At 39.3% G+C, this 24,120-nt stretch overlaps 1 protein-coding gene and 1 long non-coding RNA gene across 5 annotated transcripts in view; one reads left to right on the top strand and one right to left on the bottom strand.

Annotated features, from left to right (window-relative positions):
- DACH2 (dachshund family transcription factor 2) overlaps positions 1-24,120 on the bottom strand; it is a 302,186-nt gene that overhangs the window by 2,016 nt on the left and 276,050 nt on the right. The window contains exons 8-11 of one of the 4 annotated variants that reach the window (XM_054839711.1): positions 16,417-16,562; positions 15,737-15,884; positions 11,636-11,779; positions 8,515-8,580 (exon numbers count right to left, since the gene is read on the bottom strand). In XM_054839711.1, the coding sequence (XP_054695686.1) occupies positions 8,515-8,580; positions 11,636-11,779; positions 15,737-15,884; positions 16,417-16,562 (504 nt within the window). The remainder of the gene's footprint in view (positions 1-8,514; positions 8,581-11,635; positions 11,780-15,736; positions 15,885-16,416; positions 16,563-24,120) is intronic. The other 3 variants (XM_054839712.1, XM_054839713.1, XM_054839714.1) reach the window with 3 other exon arrangements.
- LOC129211918 (uncharacterized) lies at positions 478-23,880 on the top strand. Its single transcript, XR_008579007.1, has 5 exons — positions 478-1,006; positions 2,944-3,186; positions 7,154-7,210; positions 13,481-13,973; positions 23,248-23,880. It is a non-coding gene; the product is annotated as an uncharacterized LOC129211918 (long non-coding RNA).

The raw sequence follows: 24,120 nt of genomic DNA, 5'->3' as shown, positions 1-24,120 counted from the left end.
CCATAAACAGAGGAGAGCAGTAGCTGAATTTTAATCCAAATCCGACATGTTCACTTCATTAGGAACAGGAAACAGCTAATTAGTAATTGAATGTTTCATGGTTTTAAGGAGGCTCAGACTTTCCAAACAGAGATGATTTAATATGTATTTTGGATGTAAACAAGAATAAAGATCGGAAGAGCCAGCACATAACATCTCTGGAGCATGGGAAAACTCCGAAGAAGTGAAGAAGATTAGTTTCAGGCCTTTGGCCGATTAAAATCATCGTCTTAAACTTAGTGGGGCAAATATTAAAGCCTGGGGAGGGGGGGAGCAGAAAGGCAAATATTGAACACGGTGGGTTTTGTTGGTTTGGTTTGGTGTGGGTTTTTTTTTTTTTTTTCTTCCCTCCTTCTGATTATTAGGAAGATGCACATGACTTTTTCCCTAGCAGGCTGTCGGTGAGCCAGCCGATATTAAAACTACACTTCTAAAAAAGGCAGCCACTGCCCAAATCTGCAGGTCAGCGTGGCCGCCCTCAGAAAGTCACGTGAATGGTCTGTACAGGCAGTCCAAAATTCTGCCCTGGTGTGCCTCTCCTGCGCCAGTAACACACTGCCCGGTTCTGGGCTCTGCTCAGCAGCAGCCAAAGCGTGCCGTGCCCCTGGCACCTAACGCCTGCACCCCTACTCTCTTGGCGGGCCAAGGCTCGGGCCAGCTGTACACCCGGAGCTTCTTGCCCAACCGCCTGCAGGCGCGGGATTGACAGACGAGCTTGGTGGGCTGGTCCATGTAACAACAACGGAAGTCAGCAGCAGAAATTAGGTACATAGCTCGCTATTTAAATGGCCACTGGGCGTCAGCTGCATCTTCTGATACGTGCTTGATGCTTGATATTTGTAGAGACGAAGGCAGTAAGACACAGACCACGTACACACGCACGTTTATGGTGCTACATTTCGCAACAAGGAATCTGCCTGCAAAGACAAGGGGAGGAATTGGACTTGATTTATCAAAAATGGGATTGGTAAGGATCGGTAATACTTGTTGTTTAAATTCTTGATATTTTTATTGTATTTTAAAAATTATTTTTCAAACTAAGGTAAGAGGTGGTCATTGAGGGTACTGTGGGCTGGTGGACTGACTGTTTAAACTTTGAAAGAGGTTTCAATTTTTCCTTCCTATTCCCTTTATTTCTCAAGGGAAGTTCAAGGGAGATATCTGGAATACCTGTAAAAGAGAAAGTAAATGCCAAAGCTGAAGCACAGTGCAGCCACCCAGGAGGTATTATTGATCAGTAAACAGAAAGTGCATAGTTAAATATTTCCCTTTTTATAAAGCTCTCAATTATTCTCCAGAAATTAAAATACTTTTTTGTTGCTGTGCAATAAACTTAACTCCATGGCATTAACAACGTCATACAGCAACCACCTATGAGGAATTAAAGTGTTAGGAGCAGCTGTGCTACCACATATACAGGAAAGACAGCGCGATGTTGTCAAATTCATCTTTTTGAAGAATATTCACTATCATCTCCTCAGTATAGCTGACTGCAAGCTACATACCATTTTATAGCATCTTACTGTATTATTTAGCAAAGATTTGAATAAATCTGTGTGCAATAAATGTATTCTTTTATTAGGTTTATCCCTTAATCAAATATTCATTTATGTGGGCTTCATTCTATTAAAAAATGAAATTATACAAAGGTGAGCAAAAGCGCAGATTTACAGTAGTTTAAAGCCTAATCTCATTCTCTAGGGGTAATATTGACAATATAAAAACTGTATAAATGATATTCCCTAACACTAAAATATGCTTATGAGCCCCCTGTGCATGTTATACTGCTTTACAACCTACAGTGGAATGCATGACTGGCTTAATAAGCAAGACATTTAAAAAGGATTTTTTTTTTTTCCCCTTTACAATGTATAAGACAAGTAAAGATCTCTCAATTTCTCAGTGAGCCAGAGCCCATGTTAATAATTGTAATTTTCCCTCAGGATGGTGGTGTCTTTCCTGAATCGTTAGTCCAGGGTATACATTCATCTCTTGCACTATCTTTTAGCGACAATACCATCGTTCGTCTTTTTCTTTCAAGGTTTTAATGTGTGTATAAAGGACAAATCCTAAAGCAATAATTATCATCTGCATATTTAGTGGACTTTTTTCTTTTTTCAGCCTATTCAGCTGAATCCTTTGTGAGGCTTTGTTTATAATATTTTTGTTTTAAATCAGTAATTCAGCTGTATTTCCATAAAAGTTCTTTAAAACAAAATTGCCAGGTGTACCCTCACGACTTGCATAAAGAAATGCGCCCCGGCGATGCTGGTGTGCAAATCCGGTCCAGGAAGGGGAGCAAGGCGACACAGCGGCTAGCTGTGATTAACCGACACAGCTACAGCCCGAGTTTGTTCAGGCAACTTTAGCTCAGTGTAAATTGGAGGCGAACGTGATTGTAGGAAGGAAACTTGGGATCTGCTACATAATGAGCAAACAAGGATAAATTTGTTGTATCAGTAACTGTAAATTATTCATGCAATTTAAAAAATAAACCCCAGCACTACATGTTGCGGAAAATATGGGTAGCAGAGATGAAGTCATAAACTGAAAATCCCACTTTGCCAATTTAGATGAAGGAGGAGTTGGCAGAGCCACTAAAATAAAGGTTAGGTAGAGCCGAGACGCGGCTGTGTTTCTGTGGACGGAGTGACCTGCACGATCTCGGGGGCTTTGCACAGCTCCTCCTTGAGGGGTTGAATCAGAGAGTCTTGGACAATACCCCAGGCATGCTGGGCAGCAGCTGATCTCTCCACCCAGCCTAGGCTATGTAACAGAGTCAGCGTTTAACAGAGCCAAGCTGAGTTTTGGGTGCAGCGACACATGGAAAATACAATGCCATAACAGTAACTCTGAATTACAAACCTGGGGCTAATTAGTTCGAATCAGTCTCTTATTTTGCAGGGGAAAAAAAAAGGAAAATCAGAGAACAGTTTGCATTAGCTTCTTCTGTGGCTGACATCCCCGGTTCCCTAAACGTCTCGGCACGCAGGAGTGCGGACTGGCCTGGGAGGAGGCTGCAGCCAGGCCCCTGCTAGTGGCGTAAGGACCACAGCAAAGGAGCCCTGTGCTGCTACAGAAAAAAGACGACCTGGCCTGCAGCCAGTTCCCATGGTTTTGGACTAGTCAATCAGCCGAATGACAACAGTGAGTAAAACTGACTTTGTTTATTAGTTGTCCAGCAAAACTTCTCCTTTCCATTTATCTGTAAATATTTTCTGAACTGAGCAGTGAAAGTGAAAAAAAATAACACACGGTGAGCAGGGCACAGGTTCCTCTCGACTCATGGAAAAAATGTGAACAATAAATGCTGTTTCTGAGAGCAGCAGTGCTAATGAAGTTTGATTTGCTTTCTTTTAATCTCTCGCTCTTTCATACCACCTCCCTTCCACCCCTGCAGATGTGCGGTCTCTGATGTCTAATGCCGACTGAGCCAAGGAGCCTCTCCTCCCCGCGGGTCCTGCTCCCGCAGCAGGCAGGACCTGTGGCACTCCTGGAGGTCCTGCATTCGGGGTTTCTGCCTCTCTTATTTTGTGCTTAGCTGTCAAGTATTTCCAGGTCCATGTTACTAGACCTAAAAACTTGTACAGAAAATCGGATTTCTAATGAGTAACAATAGCCAAGGACAGGAGATCTGTTCGCTGAATACCAACTATGTAGATGCTGGATTGCCATTGTCAGTTGGAGTAGACAGGGAGGTAACGTAGTGGTTCCTGCTTAGGAAATATTCAAGCCTGCTGACACTGAATTATTGAATAAATGTTTTAGCCCTTTGTAAGAATAGAAAGGTATAGACCTTCACACTCTGTGGTCCCCAGAAAATAACAAAATCTCAGTTTCTTCCCTCATATGTGTGTGTATGTGCTTACAGAGAGAGAGAGAGAGATTCAGAAAAACACTGTGTACAAAAGTACGAATAACACCAAGACTAAGACCAGCGATGCTGTTTATTTCTAAAGCCCTGCATTGTATTGCCAGCAGACGAGCCATGTAGCCAGCTAGTGCAGCAGTCTCATGGCGAGTTCCTAAAGGGGGCCCTGCTCCTGGTTAGCAGCTAATGAGTCGGCTTTCAGCAGCACGTGGCCGGTGTGGGCACGGATATGAGAGTCTGGTAATTGTGCACAAACTTCAAGAGTTTTTCTAGAAACGGTGCAATATGACACAGTGCGAGGTACCTACTAGAGGTTTAGTAATTCAGAGCATCCAGAGGAGGACATGCACTGGGGACAGAGCACGGCCTGGACAGGAGGAAGACGAAACGGCCTAAGACTCGAAGCAGACAGCGAAGAACTTGCTCACGAGGAAAATATCAGGAGCCATATATTTTAAACTCCTCTGTTTAGTTTAGTCTCAAGAGTTTCTAATCACAGGGTTCTTGTCTTTTCTCGTAAGTGCTTGAACATTTTTTTTCAGTGAAAGCAAGACCAAGACAATAGCATTATTATTTGCAAGGTGTTGAATTTGTCTCTTACAATTGTAGAGCGCTCTGAAATTACGTAGTGTGGTTGGCTTACTGGATTGCAGCATTTGGAGGTTTAATTTGACACAGTAACAAAGTTGTTAAGTCTTTTAAAAACAGCACCCCTCTCTTTTCTGTCTCCCTTGTACCCTTTTAACCATAGGCTGGATTTGAAAACTGACTGGTTATATCAGAATATTGAAAAAATACAGCCCATTTTTCTAAGTAATAAAATGCAAAATACGTTCCAAACTTCAGCAGTCTTTCAGCTTTGGCAAACAGACAGAGATAAAAAAATTATTCGCGGTTACTGAGAGGTTTTGTGCTATATCTCTGCCAGGTTATTTACCAAACAAAAGCAGCAGCAGCCCTGGGTCACCCTCCTGTTGCACATACAGTGAGCCAGGTTTCCTCTGAACCACATTTTCACCTCAGAAAAGTCTGTCTGCCTACACTGCTGCCTCCTTCTTGAAATTTAGAGTCTTTTGTTTTTTGCAAATTGTTATCATCAAGTATTATGGTAACATCTATTTTTTAAAATTTTAAGATAACATTGCTTTGCTGATTGTTCCAACATCCCCTAACAATGAAATATAGTAATACAAAAGTTAACTAAGGTATAAACATGCAAAAGGAGAAGTCTCCCTGCGATCATAAAATGATGTTATTTTCTGTTCAGCAGTTCATGTTACTGCTGTTCATGCTAATTAATTAAAGGAGCTGTTGCTGTAATGTGCAAACAGGGAATCTGAGAAACTGAGAGGGCTTTTAGGTCTCGGAGTGAAGTTAAGTCAATCTGGGCGCGGGCAATCAAATGTAATGAAATCACTTGTCAGTGCTAAGCTTGCAAAAACTGTGAAGTTTGACTAGGGAGTAAAAGGATTATAATTAGATTTCCAATAGGATAATAACTAAATGGCAGAAAGCAGTAAAGAGAAAATATTACTTTGTTAGCTAATGGTGCTGCTGTTCAGTTTTAGTTTTTATCAGCACACTTGTAGTTGTGCTAATTTAATTTGCTTTTATCAGCAAAAATGCACTACTCGAATGGTACTTGAATGTCATTTGCAAAAATCATTGATCTGAAGGTGCACTTAATGACACCCAGTATGTTTATTTTATGTGAAACGGAGATTGGTTGATAAAATGGTTGATGCACTATCTTGCTGGCCCACAAGTGAGTTATGGAAGCAAGAGCAGGAGGGTATGTGTGTGCAGGCATCACCCTCTCCTGCACCACTCAACTATGCAGGGGGCTTCGTGACTACAGCAACTAGTTCTTTTCTATTTTGTCAGCTACAGAGCTCCTCTCAGATCAAGCTATGCTGGGCTGGAAGATCAGCGTATGGAGGATGGAGGCATTAAGACCGTAAAGTTCAAAAAAGTTTTAAGTCATGTCTGCACAAAATTTCCGTTCAATATACAGAGCATAGAGACAACGAGTCAACTAAACGGAGAAGATTTACAATGCAGATCAGAATCCCGCTATATGAACAGCTTGTGTTAATAAAATCATTTTAAGAAATGAGCATAAAATATGATATGACTTAATCACTGTGAAAGGTGGCCGTGCAGTATTTTTGTAATTTTCCTTTAAACTGTCTTAAGGAGATACTGGCAGTGAAACTAATTGAATTTCAAAGGAAAGGCACTGTGTGAACGATAGATTTCCGTCCAGCAGAGCTATTGACAACAGAAAAAGAAAGGTCTGCATTGATGCTAAGGCTTTTTTCTGTGCAATAGAGGGAGATTTTGGAAGCTTGGAAACAGCTTTGTATTAGGAACGTGTGTTTGACCCTTCCTCCTCCCAGGGCCCAAAAACAAAGGCAGCAAATGAAGGGGGCAATGAGGGAGTGTGCTCAAACTGTTAAAGACGGCAGTGCAATAGTAGCTGTCAAGTACAAAAATTGTAATCAAAGGAAAAGAGAATAGAAAGATATTACAGTATCAGCATAAATAAAAATGAAAGAGACGGTGCTACAGGACAGAAACACTTTGAAATCTAAACAAGCTCTAGAGAGAGCTTTTTGGGAACCTCTTAATCAGCTGAGAGCGGTTGGTGAAAGAACTGACCAAACTCATCCCTCGTTTACATATGAACAGGTTTACCGAACTACAACTGTCGGAGAAGCCAGCGTACGCCATAATGCATTACTGTGGTGAAGACAGGAGCTGCTCTCCCACTGAGGAGTGTATGACAGGTTTACAACTCCTATCGCACGAGTCACGTTCCGCTTTCACAGAGGGGCACCACGCTCAGAGATACTGAACGTAGTGGATAGCCAGTTCTCCCTGTGTACAGGTTTCTAACCTGAACAAAAACTTTATGCTCCAAAAAACTCTTTAAAACTAAAGAATGATGTAGTTGGGATCAGATTAAAGAAAAAAAAAAGCAACAAAAAACCAACCTGAATTAAAGAACCATAAAATCACGAGGTTTTCTTGTATATCAATAGACTACAGGAATTAAGAAAGTTCTCTTAATTCCTTCTAGTAAGTAAATGGTTGTTGGAAGTGGCTATGCATCACTTTCCCCACAGTTATTTATAATCAGTTTTGATGGGAAGACACATTTGAGCCAACTGTAACTTTTTTTCTTTAATTGAAAATTGAAATTAACTTCCTTTTTTTTTTTTTTTACTACATTCTGTCCAGATGCACCTTTGACTCTCAGAATCTTTTAGGAAGAGTACTGAGCAGCCATCTCAGCAGGTATGATAAATAGTTCATAAATGTTAGGAATATTTTGCTTGTCAAATTTAAATACATGCATCCCCAGTGCGTATCCAGTATTTTACTATTTTTGGCAGTAACAATTTTCAAATTGTAATGTTTAGAGGACAACTCTAATCGTATGTGTACATATATTTACACACGTATGTTATATGGATATCTGCGCATCACAATAAAGCTGTGATTCTCCTCCTTTGTAGTACCTAGCATATGAACCTAAAATCACAAAAAGAGACAGCAGTAAAAATATTTGAAAGCTTTCCTGTATAGATGACAGATGGACGACAGATGCATACCAGAGGTATGCAAAGTCAGGCCTTTAACAGTTCAGAAAGGCTGGAAGTTATGTTTGTGTCTGTAACTGTACTGCAGTCCTTCTCTCTGCACAGAAGGGGACCGTCTTTAGTTACTTCAGCAGCCATTCTATTTTGCACAGAACCATTACACGATTCACTAGAAAGGGTGGAAGTGCGCTAAGCCGCAGCACTTACAGCGAAAGAGGCAGCTGTCTCCAGGCTGCTGGAGTAGCCAGCGCAGAACCGAATGGTGTGTAATGAATACGGCACAGGTCTGAAGGGAGAAGGTGGTTGATTTTATAGAAAATCAACACTACAAAACTGGACTTTTCCAAAGTCAGAGAATTTCTACATTCAAATTGCTCAGACCAAATTTTATCGCAGGTGACGATGATTTTCTGCGTGCCTCAAATAGGCTTCCAGTGGAAATAACCATTAAGATCTCTGTATCTCAGCTCCCTGAAATGATGGTTACCCAACTCTCTCACTTCACAGGCCTCTAGCCAGAAAGCATTTATTACTCTGGGAAGCACTCAGACAATATGGGAATGTTCTGTATTTGTGCTCACTGAACAGGGAGGAAAACGGGGAACTACATAATTGCTCCTAACATGAATGTGACTTTCCTTTTCCACCTACAGTTTATGTATTTTTCTAAAACATCTATGATCTTCATAGGAAGGTAAGGATCAGCAATAAAATATTTAAAAAAGATAAATCATATGTAAAAATCACTTTTGAACTAAGCACATATGTCTGACAGCTAAATATGAGTTTCCCACACCTCTATTTAAACAAATTTAATTTCTGGTCTTTTAAAGTATTGATCTTTCAAAGGTTTTCTATATTGAACAGGAAAACAAAATGAAGTTGTGTAATTTACATTTATCTTAAAGCAGGAAAACAGAGACAAAAACTATTCTGCATTTCATTTTTAATATGGCTCACAATAAACATGTATGCGATGGGATGTGGTACATACTGCACCTTGCATTGCTGCACTGTCATGTTGGGTTCCGTTGTGTTCTATTTCCATATCTGGGATTCCAGCATCTGAAAGACGTGACACCGAAGATTAATGCATTCCCCTTTGTCCTTCTCTCATGCATCTTTAGAAAAATATTTATAGCAAACTAGGGTGATCTCCAAGTTACACGGTCTTGCATAAAACATTTGGTCTTCATAGAATTTTCAGTAGTAAATTGTTTCCAAAATGTGCAAACATTACTGGTCTCACAGTGAATTATTTTTAACGTGCTTCACATTTGTCTGACAATCAGATAGTAACCAACCCATGATATTAATATGTCTGTTAAGTGCTCTTGGAGAATGAGGGCATCTGACATATGAAAAACAGAAGTTGAAATCAAACTGTGATAACATTAAACTACACTGACTCTTCTCGCCATATACCTGCAAAGTACGGAATTAAAGAATATAGCCAGTGCCAGTCAGCATGTTTGTGTGTGTCCGTATCGGTTTGTATGAGTGCGTGTCATAGATAAGGACTGTGCGAAGTGCATTTAAAAGACTCAGCTGAGGGTGTTGTAAGCCTATGTTATCAGATATGTAATTTTGTTTTGGGTGATATTATGTGAAACACTTCCAGATTTCTGAGAAGAGCTTTCCAAAATGGACTGTATTCTTTTTTCCAAGTTGAGAAAGAGTCTCCTAATGCTATGCACTTTTGAACTATTTAATTTCATATTGATAATACTTCTGTATGCACAGTCCTTCGGGGCGGGGGCTCCAACACCCCAGGGTGTTACAATAACAGATGCCATTATCCACCTTGTGCCAACAAGGATTAGCATGAAGGGTATGCGATTTGAATCTATGGCACCTCGAATTCTGGAGAAACATCTGCTTCCCTTACAATACAGCACTTAGAAATTACAGCAAGAAACAACTCACACCTGAAAGGGACCTGCGTGTACAGTTTTGAAGTTTTTCTGTGTAGAAGCCTGTTCTGGACTTTCCCAAACAGAGAATAACTGTACTGTTGCATTCTCAGATTGCTTTACTTGGAGTGCCAGTATCTATCGCAAAGATGAGATTTTGCTGGTCACCCTACAGCCTGACCGGACTCTATGTCAAAGCAGGGCAACCCATTAAAGTATAGTCCATACACAGAAGAGTAATATGTGTAATATCTTAGTAGTATATGTGCAAATGAAACATATGTGATGTGTGCATATATAGCCCTATAAATGTATATGATCAAATAAATAATATTTTCATGTATACAGTTTTTTCTTGTAAAATGACAAGTGACTGCTATTGCATGGGGTTTCCCTTACTCAGATTCCTGTTTCGAAGGAATGGTCAGGTTACTGATCTATTAATCTAAAATGGTTCTTTCTTTTCAAACCTTTTAGAGTACATGTTGTATATATGTAAAATGACAAAGTCATCTGTAACTAATAACAACATCTGTTAAATGAGACAGACCGTCAGAGTTAAATTAAAAATATTCAGAATAGCCCTTCACATTTTGTTGTCATAAAATTGTACCTGCAATTAAATTGTGGATTAAGATGCTAATGAGCTACCTGATTTGCATGTGCAATCAGATTAGCATGTAAATATCAGCTTCTTGCAGGCACTAACATATATATGACTACCTGAGTGTGCCTGCAAATCAAAATGTTAGCAGCCAGGCCCACAATAGCAGATGTAAAGATCTGTTAATCATATTGCTGGCGTGTTGTACCCTTTAATTTGTGGCTTCCAGAACTGCTGAGTACTCCTAACTGTCGCGCGAGCGGCAGGTGCTTACCAGCAATGGCAGACTCTGGGTGAGTGACCTTACAGAACATCGGGATTTCAGGTTTTTTCTGACATTGATCTCAAGGCACTGGCTGTATCTGTAGGATCTGATCTGGGCAGTTTTCTGATCCAGTGAAGGTGGCGCAACAGGTTTCTGCTGGCTTTGTCCAGCCACTCTCCCTTGGGTCATTGTCCCTTATCACAGTGCAACTGTGAGCTGTATATCCACACCTGAATCACCACTGTTCACTGTCAGGACATCAGGAAAGCCAGCCAGCTCCTGGTTACAGTGATATGCTGGACTATAAAACCCAGCAGATGAGAATGCCTCTGAAAGATGTTGCTCTCGTACTTAAAGAGTTTATATCTCTTAGGTGCTCTAGATAAATCACAACTCGCAGTCCATTGCAGAAGGTTGCAATGGCAGTTCACGTAGACAGGCTTGCCCTAACTTTAAAAAACAGTTTGGGTAGCCCTCACAACTGAGAACTCAAGACAAGCTAAACTCATGATTTTTACTCAGCATTTCAGGCAGTTTTTGCAGTCTGTGTATGTTATTATGGCTCCATTGCTAGCAGTGCCCAAAGCAGGCAGCACAAAGTTAACGTCAAGACTACACGACATAGAAACACAGCAGAGACTGAGTGTGAATCTGATTCATGAATCTCTGCAGAGACTTTGGGGTAAGGACACACAGACTAAACCTTAGCTACAGAACCTGAAATTAAAACTCAACTAGGATCAGTCTTAAAGATTCGACCAAAGCTCTAAACTTTGGCTGGAACCATACTAAGCAGGAGAGGCAAATCGTCCCACTACCCAAAACATAATCATCCTGCTTTGAAGATTAACTGATTTGCTTTTGTTTCACAAGAATATTTGGGAAGTATTCAAAACCTAGTCAGCTCTGAAAGCTGATACATATTTAACAAACTTAATAGGTCCTGAGACCAAGCAAACTTCAGCCAAATGGCTTTTAAAATGAAGCTCAGAAGTTCTAAAAATGAATCTGCTGGGAGAGAAGAGTTCAGAGAACCTTATAGAAACCAAATTTCACATTGTCTTAGCTGGCACTGTAACAGATTTCTCTGGTAATATATTCAGCATTTCTTGTCATGTCTGTGTAAACCGCTCTGTCTGTTTCTCTAGTTGCAGGCTTATTTATTTTTTTAATTCATGACCCAGAGCACAGGGCCTGAAATAGATTTTTAATTATTTCAGGAAAGGACTGTGGTTTTTTTATTCTGGAATTTGCTTTGTGCATCATCTTACTTTTTTTTTTTCCTACTCAATTAAATATCATTTTAAGCTAACTGTGAAGGGCCAACTAAGACATTACCATTTAACATCCTGAGACCGTCACCTGATGTGGCCTGTTTAAGCGCCTGTTCCACTTGTTCTCTTCTCTTTGATTCAAATTCCAAAGCTTCCTGCAATTTTCTCTTTGCCTTTTTTTCTTTCTTCAAGCGTTTCTGAATTGTTGCTGAAACGTAAACACATTGTAAGAATGGCTTTTAAAGCACAATTAATATATAATGGAGACAGTAAATAAGTTTATGTTCAAGGGCCCAGTTCTAGCTCAAGAGAAAAAAAATAAATCTGGCATGAATCTGACATAAACCTCAAAAAACTCCAAGCCATATCCTGTAGTGAAACAATGAACACTCCGAAAGGGCTTTAGATCTTGTTAAAGAGCTTGAATCTTATTCTCGCTCTGGAACAGCCCCACAGATTTAAATTGCCTGATGAGAACCCAAGAGTCTCAGAGCCAGCCTGGTGGTTCATGTTACACAGACTTCACCAATTGGGACTAAATTCCAGCTACAGTTCTGCAGAGTTTGGCTGAGCAGATCATTGGCTTAAACTAATTTCTAGCAACAGCAGCAATGTACATCCTCAACATTAAATGAATCTCTCACCCTTCACTCTAACGTTTCCCTTTAATGCTGAGAATTAATATTCTGCCCTCCTTCTCTAGTAGTTTTATCTAGAAAGATAATCCAAACACACTGGTCACGTCTTCCCTGACCACTCCATGGATGGAGGAAGTCTTCTCAGTGTGTCAAAGATTGAGTTTTAGTTATGTTTTCTAACATTAAAAAGAAATGAAATTTATTTCTGCAGGAGAACCGTCTGTGTGCAGTGTTGTAGAATCTGAAATGTTGGTACCAATGATGTACAGAGTCCCCATGGAATTAGGTGGTAAATTTTTTGTAAAAATGGAGCAGGAGTTGGGTTCATTTTGAAGCGTAACAACTGAAACAGCAAGAACCACTGCCCAAGACAGAAGCCAAATGCAACGCTATCGAGAAACTGGGTTAAGTGGGTACATACTCAGATGAAAGATCAAATGCGTAGAGAAGGAGTATATACTGAGTAACACGAGTACTTTCACACTTCAGCACTAGTGGGAGAAAAATGAGGGAAAGCCGAAGAAAGGAGAGAAACACAAAATCATTGGGTGTGTGTTGAGAATCTGAGAGAGAAATTAAAGGGAACTTCCCAGGTAGAAAGCAGGTTGAAAACAAGCTTGTAACACTGGTAAGTAAATCAAGAATATTCTCTTCATTAGCAATTTCTCCTTCTAACTGAAGCACTCCATAAACCACTGTATAGTAGCTGGCTGTTTGGACTTAAAATGGGTAACAATACAGTAACAGCATCAGCTGTACAGCTTTGCATTGGTTCTCAATGCACTTGACAGTCATCTCATCTCAGTTTCACAGATGGAAAGCAGAAACAGTGCCTTGACAAAGATCATCCACAGGCCATTGGTACAGCCATGGAAGATTTGGCAGAAAACAGAAGTATTCCTGACTAATCTCAGTCTGAAACCCAACTATAAATAAAAGTGTAACTAGATAATTGTATAGTATTAATTGTAGCCAGATGATCAGTATCTTCACTGGGAACTGCTGACATTGCCTACGATTGTATTCCCTCACCTATATAAATTCAAGCGATAAAATGCACCTTTTGAGCCTTTTCCTTTTCAAACCCTGAATCTTAATCCCATATTTAACCTTATTTTTCACCAGGTTACCATTACTTGGGCCAGACCTACGTCTAAAATATCTGCCTCTGCCAACAGCAACCCTTCCTGTGCTCCTGCTGCCTAACAGACTGTCCTTATCATCCTTACTAAATGACCTTTAACGGGCTCTTACACTTTTTTTTTCACCAGTGCTGCAAGAACATCTCTTGCATCTCTTCTTTGTATGACCCGCACCTGCCTTCCCTGGTTTAAACTGCTTGGCAGGATCTCTACAGGCCCACCACTGCACTTCTGCTGAGTGTACCCTGCAGCCAGAAAATACTGTCCTCCTGGGCACACTCTTATTCCAGGAAATTTGTGATCAGCTGGCACATCTCATTGGAATGAGGGAGATGAGTTGGACCGGAGGCTGATGCCCACGTACTTTCTCAGAACCATCAGGAGAACATTTTTAGGCAGCTCCGGAAGGGGTCAAAGACCACTTCCATAGCACACCCCAGCTCATACGAAAGTGCTGCATTTCCACAACCCATCACAGCTTGTGCAGAGGATCGCAGAATGCTTTTGCGTCGTGCTGCTGCTGCTTCAGTTCACGTGTGTAGTCAAATTCCACAGAGCAGTACTTAATCCCACGGATTCATTACTCAATCAAACAAATGGCGAAGCGATGGCACTAGAAAAGGTAGGTAAAACTAACAGACTAAAAAGAATTTGAGCTTAAACATAAATGGCCTTTTAGAATGACTGTCTATTTTAAGAGTCAAGTTTGCTAGTGTGTGCACTCTGGCAAATATTGCTCACAAGTATTGTTAAAATGAAAGTTGAATTTATACAAGCAGTATTTTGCAATCCCTTTTATTTATTTGCTTCTCTTGTATATCAGATACCTGTGAACTTCAAAACACAAAATATTGTTACCAAATTTACTAAAAAAATTGGGAAAATTCTGCATAAATCCACAATATTTACATAACTTTTTGTGACCACTTGTTCAACTGAATTCTTACTGACTTAGAGATCGTTCTGCATTTGTGAGTGCACCAGTCAGGGGGTAAAAAACAAAAAAAAGGATAGCATTACATGGGAAATCTCTGAGAGACTTAATAAATTATGAATGTCAAAATGTGATCTGTAGAATGTAACTTTGGAAAATTGAGCAACTCTGGTGAAAAAGCCTATCTCTGACTTTCTGTAATAATAAAGATGTGCATGACTTGAAAGACAAACAATTCTGAGGATATTGATAATTGGTGAAATTCTTTTGAGGCAGAAACCAACAAAGCCAGCGAATGGCTTAAGGTTTTTGTTGACTTGAATGTGACTCAGGAATGCATAGCGTGCTGTCTGCCTACATGGAGACGAGTTTTGGTTTAGAGAAATACAGCAGTCTTATCCACACTTAGACCGGGGTGGTGCAGCATTTCTGAGCACACGCTGCAATTTAACAACTTCAGTAGTGTTTACTGACCCTTCACAACTCGGCTTCGAAGTGCCCTTTGTTGCCTCTTACCGAGACTTGGCAGTGCAGACAGCTCTGTTCTACACACCTAATTTCAGTTCAGAATGCACAGGAAGGTAGTGCTTGGCACCTACATCTTTGGTCTTATCTAGTTTTATCTTTCTGATTTCATGGATGTAATCTAGAAGTAGCTTTTGGCACAGAAAGTACTAGTCTTCTCTGTTAGATGCAGATTTGAATTTTAAAAAGAATACTGCCTTCTTTGTAATATCACAGCGAAAAATTCAGATTTACCAATTTAATTGCCTATTACTATCAAAAGCTTCTAAACAGTCATGGTTTTGTCTCAGAAGGCCCCATATGGGGAGTGCTATTGTATCTCACTCTCCCGATGGAAAAAAGTAAATAGGGTTATTTGCTTCAGATTGTGCGCCTGGGTAGACAACTTCTCGTAGCTGTTGTTATCTACAAGAGAAACTAGCTGACTAGCACCTGAACTACAGAAACATGGGCTACATGAGTAGTAAGGTAATGAAAAAAAATCACCTAAATACCCAAATTACAGACATACTATCTTTTGCACAGTAAGACTGATCCTCAATGCTTGGAGGGTAATAGCAGAAAACAAAAGAAATTAAAGCTGTCAGATGAAGAAATCGGGCTGGGAATACACAGGCGGAGTGGTAATAATACATGTGAAAGCCATGAAACTGAATCAGCTTTCCTCCACAGAACCAGCCAAAACTCTCTGCGGCCAGTTGCCCTCCAGGAAATAATCCTTCAGTCACTGTTCTGTCTGCTTACAGAAAAGTGTGCTTCATTCTGTTTTTATTAAATTTAAATCTTTCATTACCAGTGCTAGTCCACTGCTGCATTACACTGAAGTATGAATGTCAGTTAACTCCAAGTCCTCAATAGCTCCAGCTGGAAATGCCAAAGGGTTATACATTTAATAGATATCTAAACTCCATTTTTCATTCACTCACCTCTGCTTTGCAGCTCAGCTGTGAGTTGCCTTTCCAAGCTCTCTCTCAGTTCTCTCTCTCTACAAAGCTCCATCTTTAACTCTTTCTTTTCCTGCTGTATCTGCTTTTCCTGGACTCTCGCATTGTCAACAGCCACTTTCAGTAGGCCCTAAAACACACACAAATGTAAGGTCTGAAAATACCATTTTGCTTCAACAGTGACAAAATACATCTGTGTGTTTCTTTTACACCCTCTAGGAAAACAGAAAAATTAAAAGCAGGAACCTATAGACCTGGAATGCAACTGGGCCTTTGAAGTAGCTAAATGTTATATATGAGCAATTTTGTGGCATGGAATCATTCAGTATAGCTTTTGCTAATTCATCCTACTGATATGGTTTATTACAAACGGAGTGCCGTATCATTGCTGACCTCGGTCAACTGCAGGGAGAAGCAAAGGAGGAATAATGAGACTGGTGAATTTTAATATGATCATTATTGCCAACTATGAAGTCAAATAGACAATGTATGAAACCCTTTCAGGATCGATAATGCCAGATAGTGGAAACCTAAGCATTACATTAAATAAAAGAAATTAGGATTGCAGATACAAAATAGTTTCTGAAACTTTTTAAAGAGATTGAAAAAGAAACACATTTTATCTATCATGATATAGCCTGGCCCTATAGAGAATAATTTACCTGAATGTTGGTTAATAGTGTTTCTACTGATGAAAGACCATCAGCAAAAAGAAATGGCGCCGGAAATCCAGGAGGCAAGGCCTGTCCAGCCAGTTGGACTTTATCTAAGGTTGGTTTCATTATTGGAATGGCAATTTGGACCTCTTCTGTAAAGATAGGTTTAAAAGCAACATCAGAAAGCATTGGAAATATAGGTAAATGTAATTTTTAGAAACTAGCATTCTGTTTACCTGGAAGTCAAAATACAAGCGCATTAGTAAAATCGACATTGTTTCAGTCTTTGGGCAGCTGTGATCATTGCTAAGGTAAGTTTGCAAAATAGTACAGAACAACAATAAATATACTGAAGACTACAACGTATCTTTAATAGAGCATAGACTGTTCTTTCACAAATTCTACAGAATTATAACAGTATTATGCAGTTCATTAAACCTGAATGACCTTTCTTCATTCTATCACGTGTGCCATTCTGTGACGTGGATTTTTTTGTTGCTATAACCTCAACAAAGTTCTAATCAAGAAATGTATCACATCTCTTTACTCCTTTACCATCATCCTTCCCCTGCTCAGCAGTCAATAATCTCCACTGAGTCATTCCCTCCTGCTTAGCTAGCACCAACTCCACGTTGTCAGTGAAGTGTCAGCACAGGTTTTCTTAACAAGTACCTTGCTCCTGTCAGCCTTTCTAGTCCCAGGCAGTAGCCAACAACGCTTTGCTGAGTTATCTCTACCGGAGGGATACAGAGAGCTGGGTGGCAGGGGCTCACGCCTGCCATTTACTGCACAAAACTAGACTGATGCATCTCTTACAAAGCGTAGAATCGGGACCTGGTAGCTTCCCCTTCACTCGCTGTTTCAAACAGATCATGTTGTTATAGAGCAGGCTGTGCACAGACAGTAGAAATGTGTATGCGGAAAGAAACAACATCAGTAATTATTTTTCAAAAATCCTTGCAATTTTGTGATGAATCAGTACTATCACCAAGGAACTCACATTTCTGAATAGGACAATTTCAAGATATTTTAGGATAGCAAATGTATCTCCTCCTTTCAGATCCCTGTGAGTACTTCTTCCCCATGTATTCATTTTAAACACCAAGTTAATTGCTGAAAAACACAAAATCTGCTAGGAGTCTTTTAAGCCGAACTCCGTACATTTCTTTTACTCTGCGATGTTAAAAAAATATTTCTGTGTAACATTCCAGGGCAATTCAGTCTATATATAATATGCTCCTGCACTTGCAGAAATCATGAAGAATATCTTCTCAGCAATCGCTTTTTAGTAAAGCTTGCAACTAATGTATTGACCATAAGTTCATGATGCATGTGTTGTGTAAGGGCAACTGCACAGCCAGTCCTGATGGTTTCATTTGTCAAGTGTCTTGGTCGTATTAAAGCCAGGATTTACAATTAGACCATACCACATTCAAAAGGCTGCCTTCTTCCACCTCTCTTATTTAAAAAAAAAACAAACCAAAACCAAAAACCAAACTCAGAAAGAATCTGACAACAATGAGTTAAACCACGGTGTCTCTGCAGCAGAACTATTACCTAGATGCTCCAAGCCCCTATTGAGCAGCAAGCACTTTTTGCTGTGTTTCTAATACACAACTACTACCAACCAACCAGGAGCATTACCAGTTTTCAAATATTCTTTAAAATCTCTGTTTAGGGAGTATTTTGTTTTCACTATGTGAGTTCATTAAATGGAACATCTTTATAATGATTCTTCAGGACTAATAACAACAAAAGCCAGTACCTCTGCACATCTTCATAGCTATCATTTTAGAGCTATGTTCATGTAATTTAAATGATCCATTAAAAAAATCCCAACAACTCTGGTAACATGCTCAGACCATGCAGTTCATGCTGATTCAGATACACCATTTCTCATATTTAAATATGTTTTATCAGTGGCAGAGTTTTTAAAATTAAGTGATTAGTTAATAAAAAAATAATGTCTAAGCCAGCCACAAAAGACTAAACAGAAGCGGCATTTGAAAAAGAAAATAAAACATGAAGTATGCGTAACAAAACTGTAGTTGCTTTGAAATCTCTAGAAATCTCTACTATTTGGAGATGAAAGTACTAACATTAAATTGGCTGAAAGGAAAATTACTATTGACTGTGAAGACAGGTTGCATGGTCTATGGTTTGTAATGTTACTGTACAGCAGATTGAAGTTTCAAAATAGTATTACTCTTCTTTAAAGAGATAGACACAGCTAAATTAGGTGCTGCTTGCTGCAGTGAGGATCAAATGCAAAAAGAATCATATTTCATCAGACCTAGTCAACACCAGGAAAATAAATAGAAATATAAGAGGTATGCAGGCAATGATTCATTTTGATAATCTGGCCCAAGAGAGACACATAGAGACAGCACACAGATCTAAGCTTCTACCAAAAGACAAATAGGACACAGAGGGTGGGAATTGGGATGACAGTGTAGCAGAGGTCACATCGATTTTCAGCAGCAGTTTTCACACAGATGAGATAACCCTGGACTCTATTTGGCCCATTGTTCATATCCTACCTGTCCCAGAAGCAATAAATTTCCAAGTCCCAGAAAAAGGGCAGTAAAGAAGAAGGATTCTACTTATGACTTCTTATGATTAAGTTTTTGTGCTAACCAAACATGCTTTGCAGACCAAGGTCACATTGCATGTTAAAGTCCGTAATAGCTGAAAACTAGAAGCAGCATATTATGTTTTAGCGTATATGGGTGGAAACTGTCAAACCATTCATCATTTTTTTTTTCTGATTGAAATCACACTCTGCAAAGATGAATGATAAATGCATTAGAAATCTATTTCAATCTTGTAATAGGTCTTCACATCTGAATGGTGTCTACATCTTGCCCACACTCTGAATAAGTGCACAGTTAGGCAGGAATTTATTAGCTAGACTGGAGGAATCATAATTGGTAAAGCAATTAAAAATGGCATGTGTTGGAAGCCTGTTTTGTGGATTGTATCAAATGCATCTCTTTACTAGGAAAAAAAAAAGTTGATTTAAGCATTTTGATTTTAAAGAACACTAAAAATATAAATGCTAAAAGCTGCACTCACACATACAGTACAACAGAATAAGCAAGAAACAAAGCTAGGACAACTACAATCTAACCAAGGACACAAACAACCTTCCTATTTATTGAAGCAAAGTGGGAACTACTTTTATCGAGCTTGTTTGTTAAACCTGCCATGCTTTATAATAGCATTCAGGAACCCATTCAGAGTGCAGTCTTTTAATTTCTAGCTGGGATCCAGATGAATAGACAAAAGCAAGAATTACATTGCAGAGAAAAGAAATACACAGTAAACACAAACAGCAAACGGAATATTATCCCAGGAAAGCAGATGGAAATCTGCTAGGATGTTTCTCGTTCTTAATTCTATATACTAAAGTATTTCATCTTCCATCTTCTGCCTAAGTTGCAGCAATAGAGACTGGAAAATGAAGCATCCACCTACGGACTAAACGCAGCTCTGGGAACACGAGTAATGCGAATTGCTCCCTGCATGACAGTGCACGGCCCAAACCAACAGGCAATTTTTATTTGCCAGCTGGTTTATATTCTTTCAGAAGGCATGTTTTTAAATCCATCATTCATATACCTGATACACTTGACATGTCAGATCCCTCTCAAAACACAGTAGAAATATTAAAGCTACAATTTACATATTGCCTAACACTAGTTAGACCACCAAGTTAATTCTTCACATACACTTCAAAACTTTATCCGTCTGGAGCTGTGTAAGCATTATATGTAAACCTCACCCCAAACAGCATATAGAATATAACCCATGCATAAAATAAATACATGGCGTATGGAGAATAGAGTAAAAATTTACACAAAATTTATAGTTATTAATCTGTTAGTTACTAACCAAGACATTTGATCTCAGAGAGCCTTCAGCCAGCATTAGTAAGATGGTTTTGAACATAGATGGCAGCTGGGTCACTCCTTTTCCCTGCCTGTGGCATACAATTTAGAAACCTAAGGACCAAATTGGTTTATCGCAATTATAATTCTTGGAGCTTCATATCCGAGTGATGGGGATTACATTTAATGGTCCATAGTTATAAAAGAACAGCCTAGACACTCTAATGGACCTTTCTGACCCTTAATACAATAAAACAGAAGATCTGCAACACCAGGTGAGTTGTACGTGCTCCTCATGTCTGAAAATACGGTGCTACATTTTTATTTGAAATAGCATTATTTGCCCAAAGATCTTACAGAATCACCCAAACCAATATATCTTTATAGTGAGGAGAGGTGCCTTGACTTCAGTTGTGTATCTACTTCACAACAACAGTGATAGGCAGTGGGGTCCAAACACGGATATTTTGACAGAATTAGGGCCTAAATTCTAATTTTTGACTGCACAAAGCAGTTTTCCAACAAAGTGAGACTTCTTATTTTAGTTTTATACCTTGGCAACTTCTGTGTTGCTTAACTAGAGACTAGTAGAATTTTTTTCTTTTGCAGTGAGGTAAGTATGAAAAACCTGTAATCTGAAGCATTGTTTATTTCAAATATCTTGTGTCTGTAAGTTTGCAAGGACAGGGTTATCTGTCTTCAGTGTCTCAATAACTCCCAAAATCCTCCATAAACCTCTGCCTGCCTCTTCCTCCCTCCCTCCCTGCTCCTCTGCCTGGAGCTGAGCATTCCCGTTCATCAGTGAGAAAAGAGATACCTCCTCCTAACCTGGCACCAATCAGACTTAGAAATTTACTGCTTTAACCTTGTGATTCAGGTGCCAAATTTAAAGTCACTGCTGTTTTTCTTAATTACAGTCCCTGAATGAACAGGGTCAATGAATGCAATTGGGGAGTAGCTGATTAATCCAGCGCACTAGCTTTAAATCAGACTTTATTTCATTTTCAAATGATTGATACAACTTGATAGCACACAAGCATTTTTCACTACTGAGCTTTGCCATAAAAAACCTTCACTTTAAAAATAGTGTCTAATCATTCCTTAAAAGCTTTTGGAAACTATCACAAAACGGTAGTATCAACTATGCTCTGCTTCACGGTACCTGCGTCCCAGCTGGCTCTCACCCATGCACTCTGAAATCAGACAATTTTGTCCTGAGGAAGCGTTTAATAAAACCTTTTTGTTGTTTTCGACACAGGGAGAACTGTAGACCATGTCTGTTAGATTTAGAGCAATGTGCTGGCTTAGGAAAAAACGAATATTTGGAGTAGTAAAGAAAGAGAAAGCACCTTTCCATAGACCTGTTCTCGGGAATTATGATGGTGTGTTTTCCTGAAGGACATCATAAAGCAGGCACTTAGTGTCTGAATACGAGAAGGGGGCAAAAAGCAGAGAAATGAAAATTTCACTAGAAAAGGCTGAAATTACAGTTTACAAGTTGTCTTTATCTGTGCACTCTTTATCAAGAGGTGCGTAATTATACAGCTTTGACATTTTCATCAATGTACTCTCATTAATAACACAGAAAATTATACCTATTTATAACTTCAACATATTTACAATATACTCTGATGTTCACATGGCACTGATGGCAAAAACACCTGAAAATATTTTATTAATTCAAACCTTAAAAAAAAAAGGACCCGAGTTGGATGAGAGACTAGGTTTGCAATAATACAAAATGAAATTGAGAAGTGCAGTAAATGACTAGCCAGCCGTCAGAACTAAAGTGTTCCATTGCAAGTAACTTCAGGCTAAAGTTCAATACATACAGACAAAGAAAAACAAATACAACTGATGTCACCTGATTAAATTCTGTTCATTAAGGAGAACCGTAAGTACAATTAAGGCTACTAATAAATACATAAAAAGCCTTCAAAAATGCTGTATTTTATATTCACAGCCATTATTTACAATTTATAGTTTGTCTGTGTTATTATTATAGCTGCTCCTCAGGCAGGTTTTGATAATCTGGATTCCAAAACATTTGAAGTTCTTCTGTGCTTTTAAGTTGCTTCTTAATCTACGCAGGAGCTTAAGTACTATCGATCTGCATCTTCCATATGGCAATTTAAACTAACTAGTTACTTTCAGGTAGTAATAGTACCTTGTCATTCCTCACACCAACAAGAAGCATTATTTCTACTGGCAATAGAGAAAAGTGAAAATGTGAACTAGTGAATAAAAGGCTAGTAATAAAATTACTGTGGCAAGAAAGAAAGGAGGAAAATGAAACAAAATAAACAAAATCCTCCTCATGGCCATTATCAAGAGGTTATAAAATTTTTCTCAGCTAACTCTCTTATTAACATTCACAAAGGTTTTTTTTTTGTGTGGTGATTTTTAAGCATCACTGTAGTCTGACTGTTCTACTGAGATTTTGAAGTGTCAGATGAGGATGGGTAGGAGGAACTTGCCAAGAAAAAAAAAAGATTCTTCAATTTTCTTGGCGGATTTAGCTTTTCCCTATTAATGTTGAGATTATTTCTTCAACTATTTTATTGCAAATATTTATGACTCCATATGGAACAACAGATGTTGAAGGGAAGGGATAGCAGAAAAGACTTAATTTTCAGCAATTACCCTGCTACTTGTTGTCATACTGTAGGTGTTCTTAGTGCATCTATTTTACATATCACCCTGTCCTTTCACACACTGAAAAAATGTCAGTTTGGATAATTAATGTAATAACTTCAGTCCAAATCATTTCCACGATACTCATTTATGGGAAAAAAAAATATAAATAGGACAACAGGAGGGAGAAATCAGGAAGGAAGGGGGAAGATAGGATTTGCTTTCCCAGTCCTTCTGGAATATCTGAGCAGGAATCGTTTTTTTGCAAAGCTGCATTAATACAAAATCTTTCTTTTTTTTGCCTTTGTGACAGATTCCAGTGACTTCCAGCAAGAAGAGAAATCATACAAGAAACAGAAAAACAAAGCTAAGAAGCAGTACAATAAACAGAAAATTATTGCATAAGAAAGGTGAAGAAGCTCAAAGCTGGGTGTGATGAAGATAAATAGAACATGTTGATGGTGTTCAAGCTAAGAAATGCCTGTTAACTGGACGCCAGCCCACCAGCACAGACGGCCAGAGCTGGCTGGAGAATACCAGTCCCACCACGCAGACGGGGAGATCCACTCGCAGGCAGAATCACTCCTGCTCCGCCACGTCCTCAGGCAGCTCCTGGCCAAACACAACTGCAATTAGGGAGGCATCGCGTTCAGATTAATAAACCGTGCTTTAGTGTGTATCCAACCGCCGTGCATGGGGACCGGGGACGGAGCGGGAGGGAGAAGGGTAATGACTCCATCCCAGCACCATGCTAACCGCAGCTACATGGTTTCTGGACAGGAGGAAGCTCCCAGTTGCAGAATGGGCAGGAGAAGCTGACAGCTGCCTGTAAAAGCCACCTACACAGGTCTGCCTGAAGGGTGAGGCACCCTGTCGTGGGCAAGCTCTGCTGCCACCATGTATGTCTGTACCTGCAGTGCTCAAGGACTGACAAGCAAAACCGTGTACCCAAAAAGAGGCTTTCTGTGCCTCCACAGTTAGGCAATCGCTTTCAGGTCTCACTCATTGTAATAAAAATATACAATGTGCTTTTAAATAATTTTCATCATCTACTCCCTTTATTGAAGTATTTGGTAATATAACCAATAATTTGAAACAGATCTCATTAGAAAGATTCCATTTTTTCCTATTCACAAAACCCACACAACTATATAAATACTTCCAGACAGCTGTGATCAGTGGGACC

The sequence above is a fragment of the Grus americana genome, chromosome 12 (genome assembly GCF_028858705.1).
Source record: "Grus americana isolate bGruAme1 chromosome 12, bGruAme1.mat, whole genome shotgun sequence".
In the NCBI taxonomy this organism is placed as follows: Eukaryota; Metazoa; Chordata; class Aves; order Gruiformes; family Gruidae; genus Grus; species Grus americana.
The sequence above is the reverse complement of the archived record's forward strand: the minus strand, read 5'-3'. Positions and strand labels throughout refer to the sequence as shown.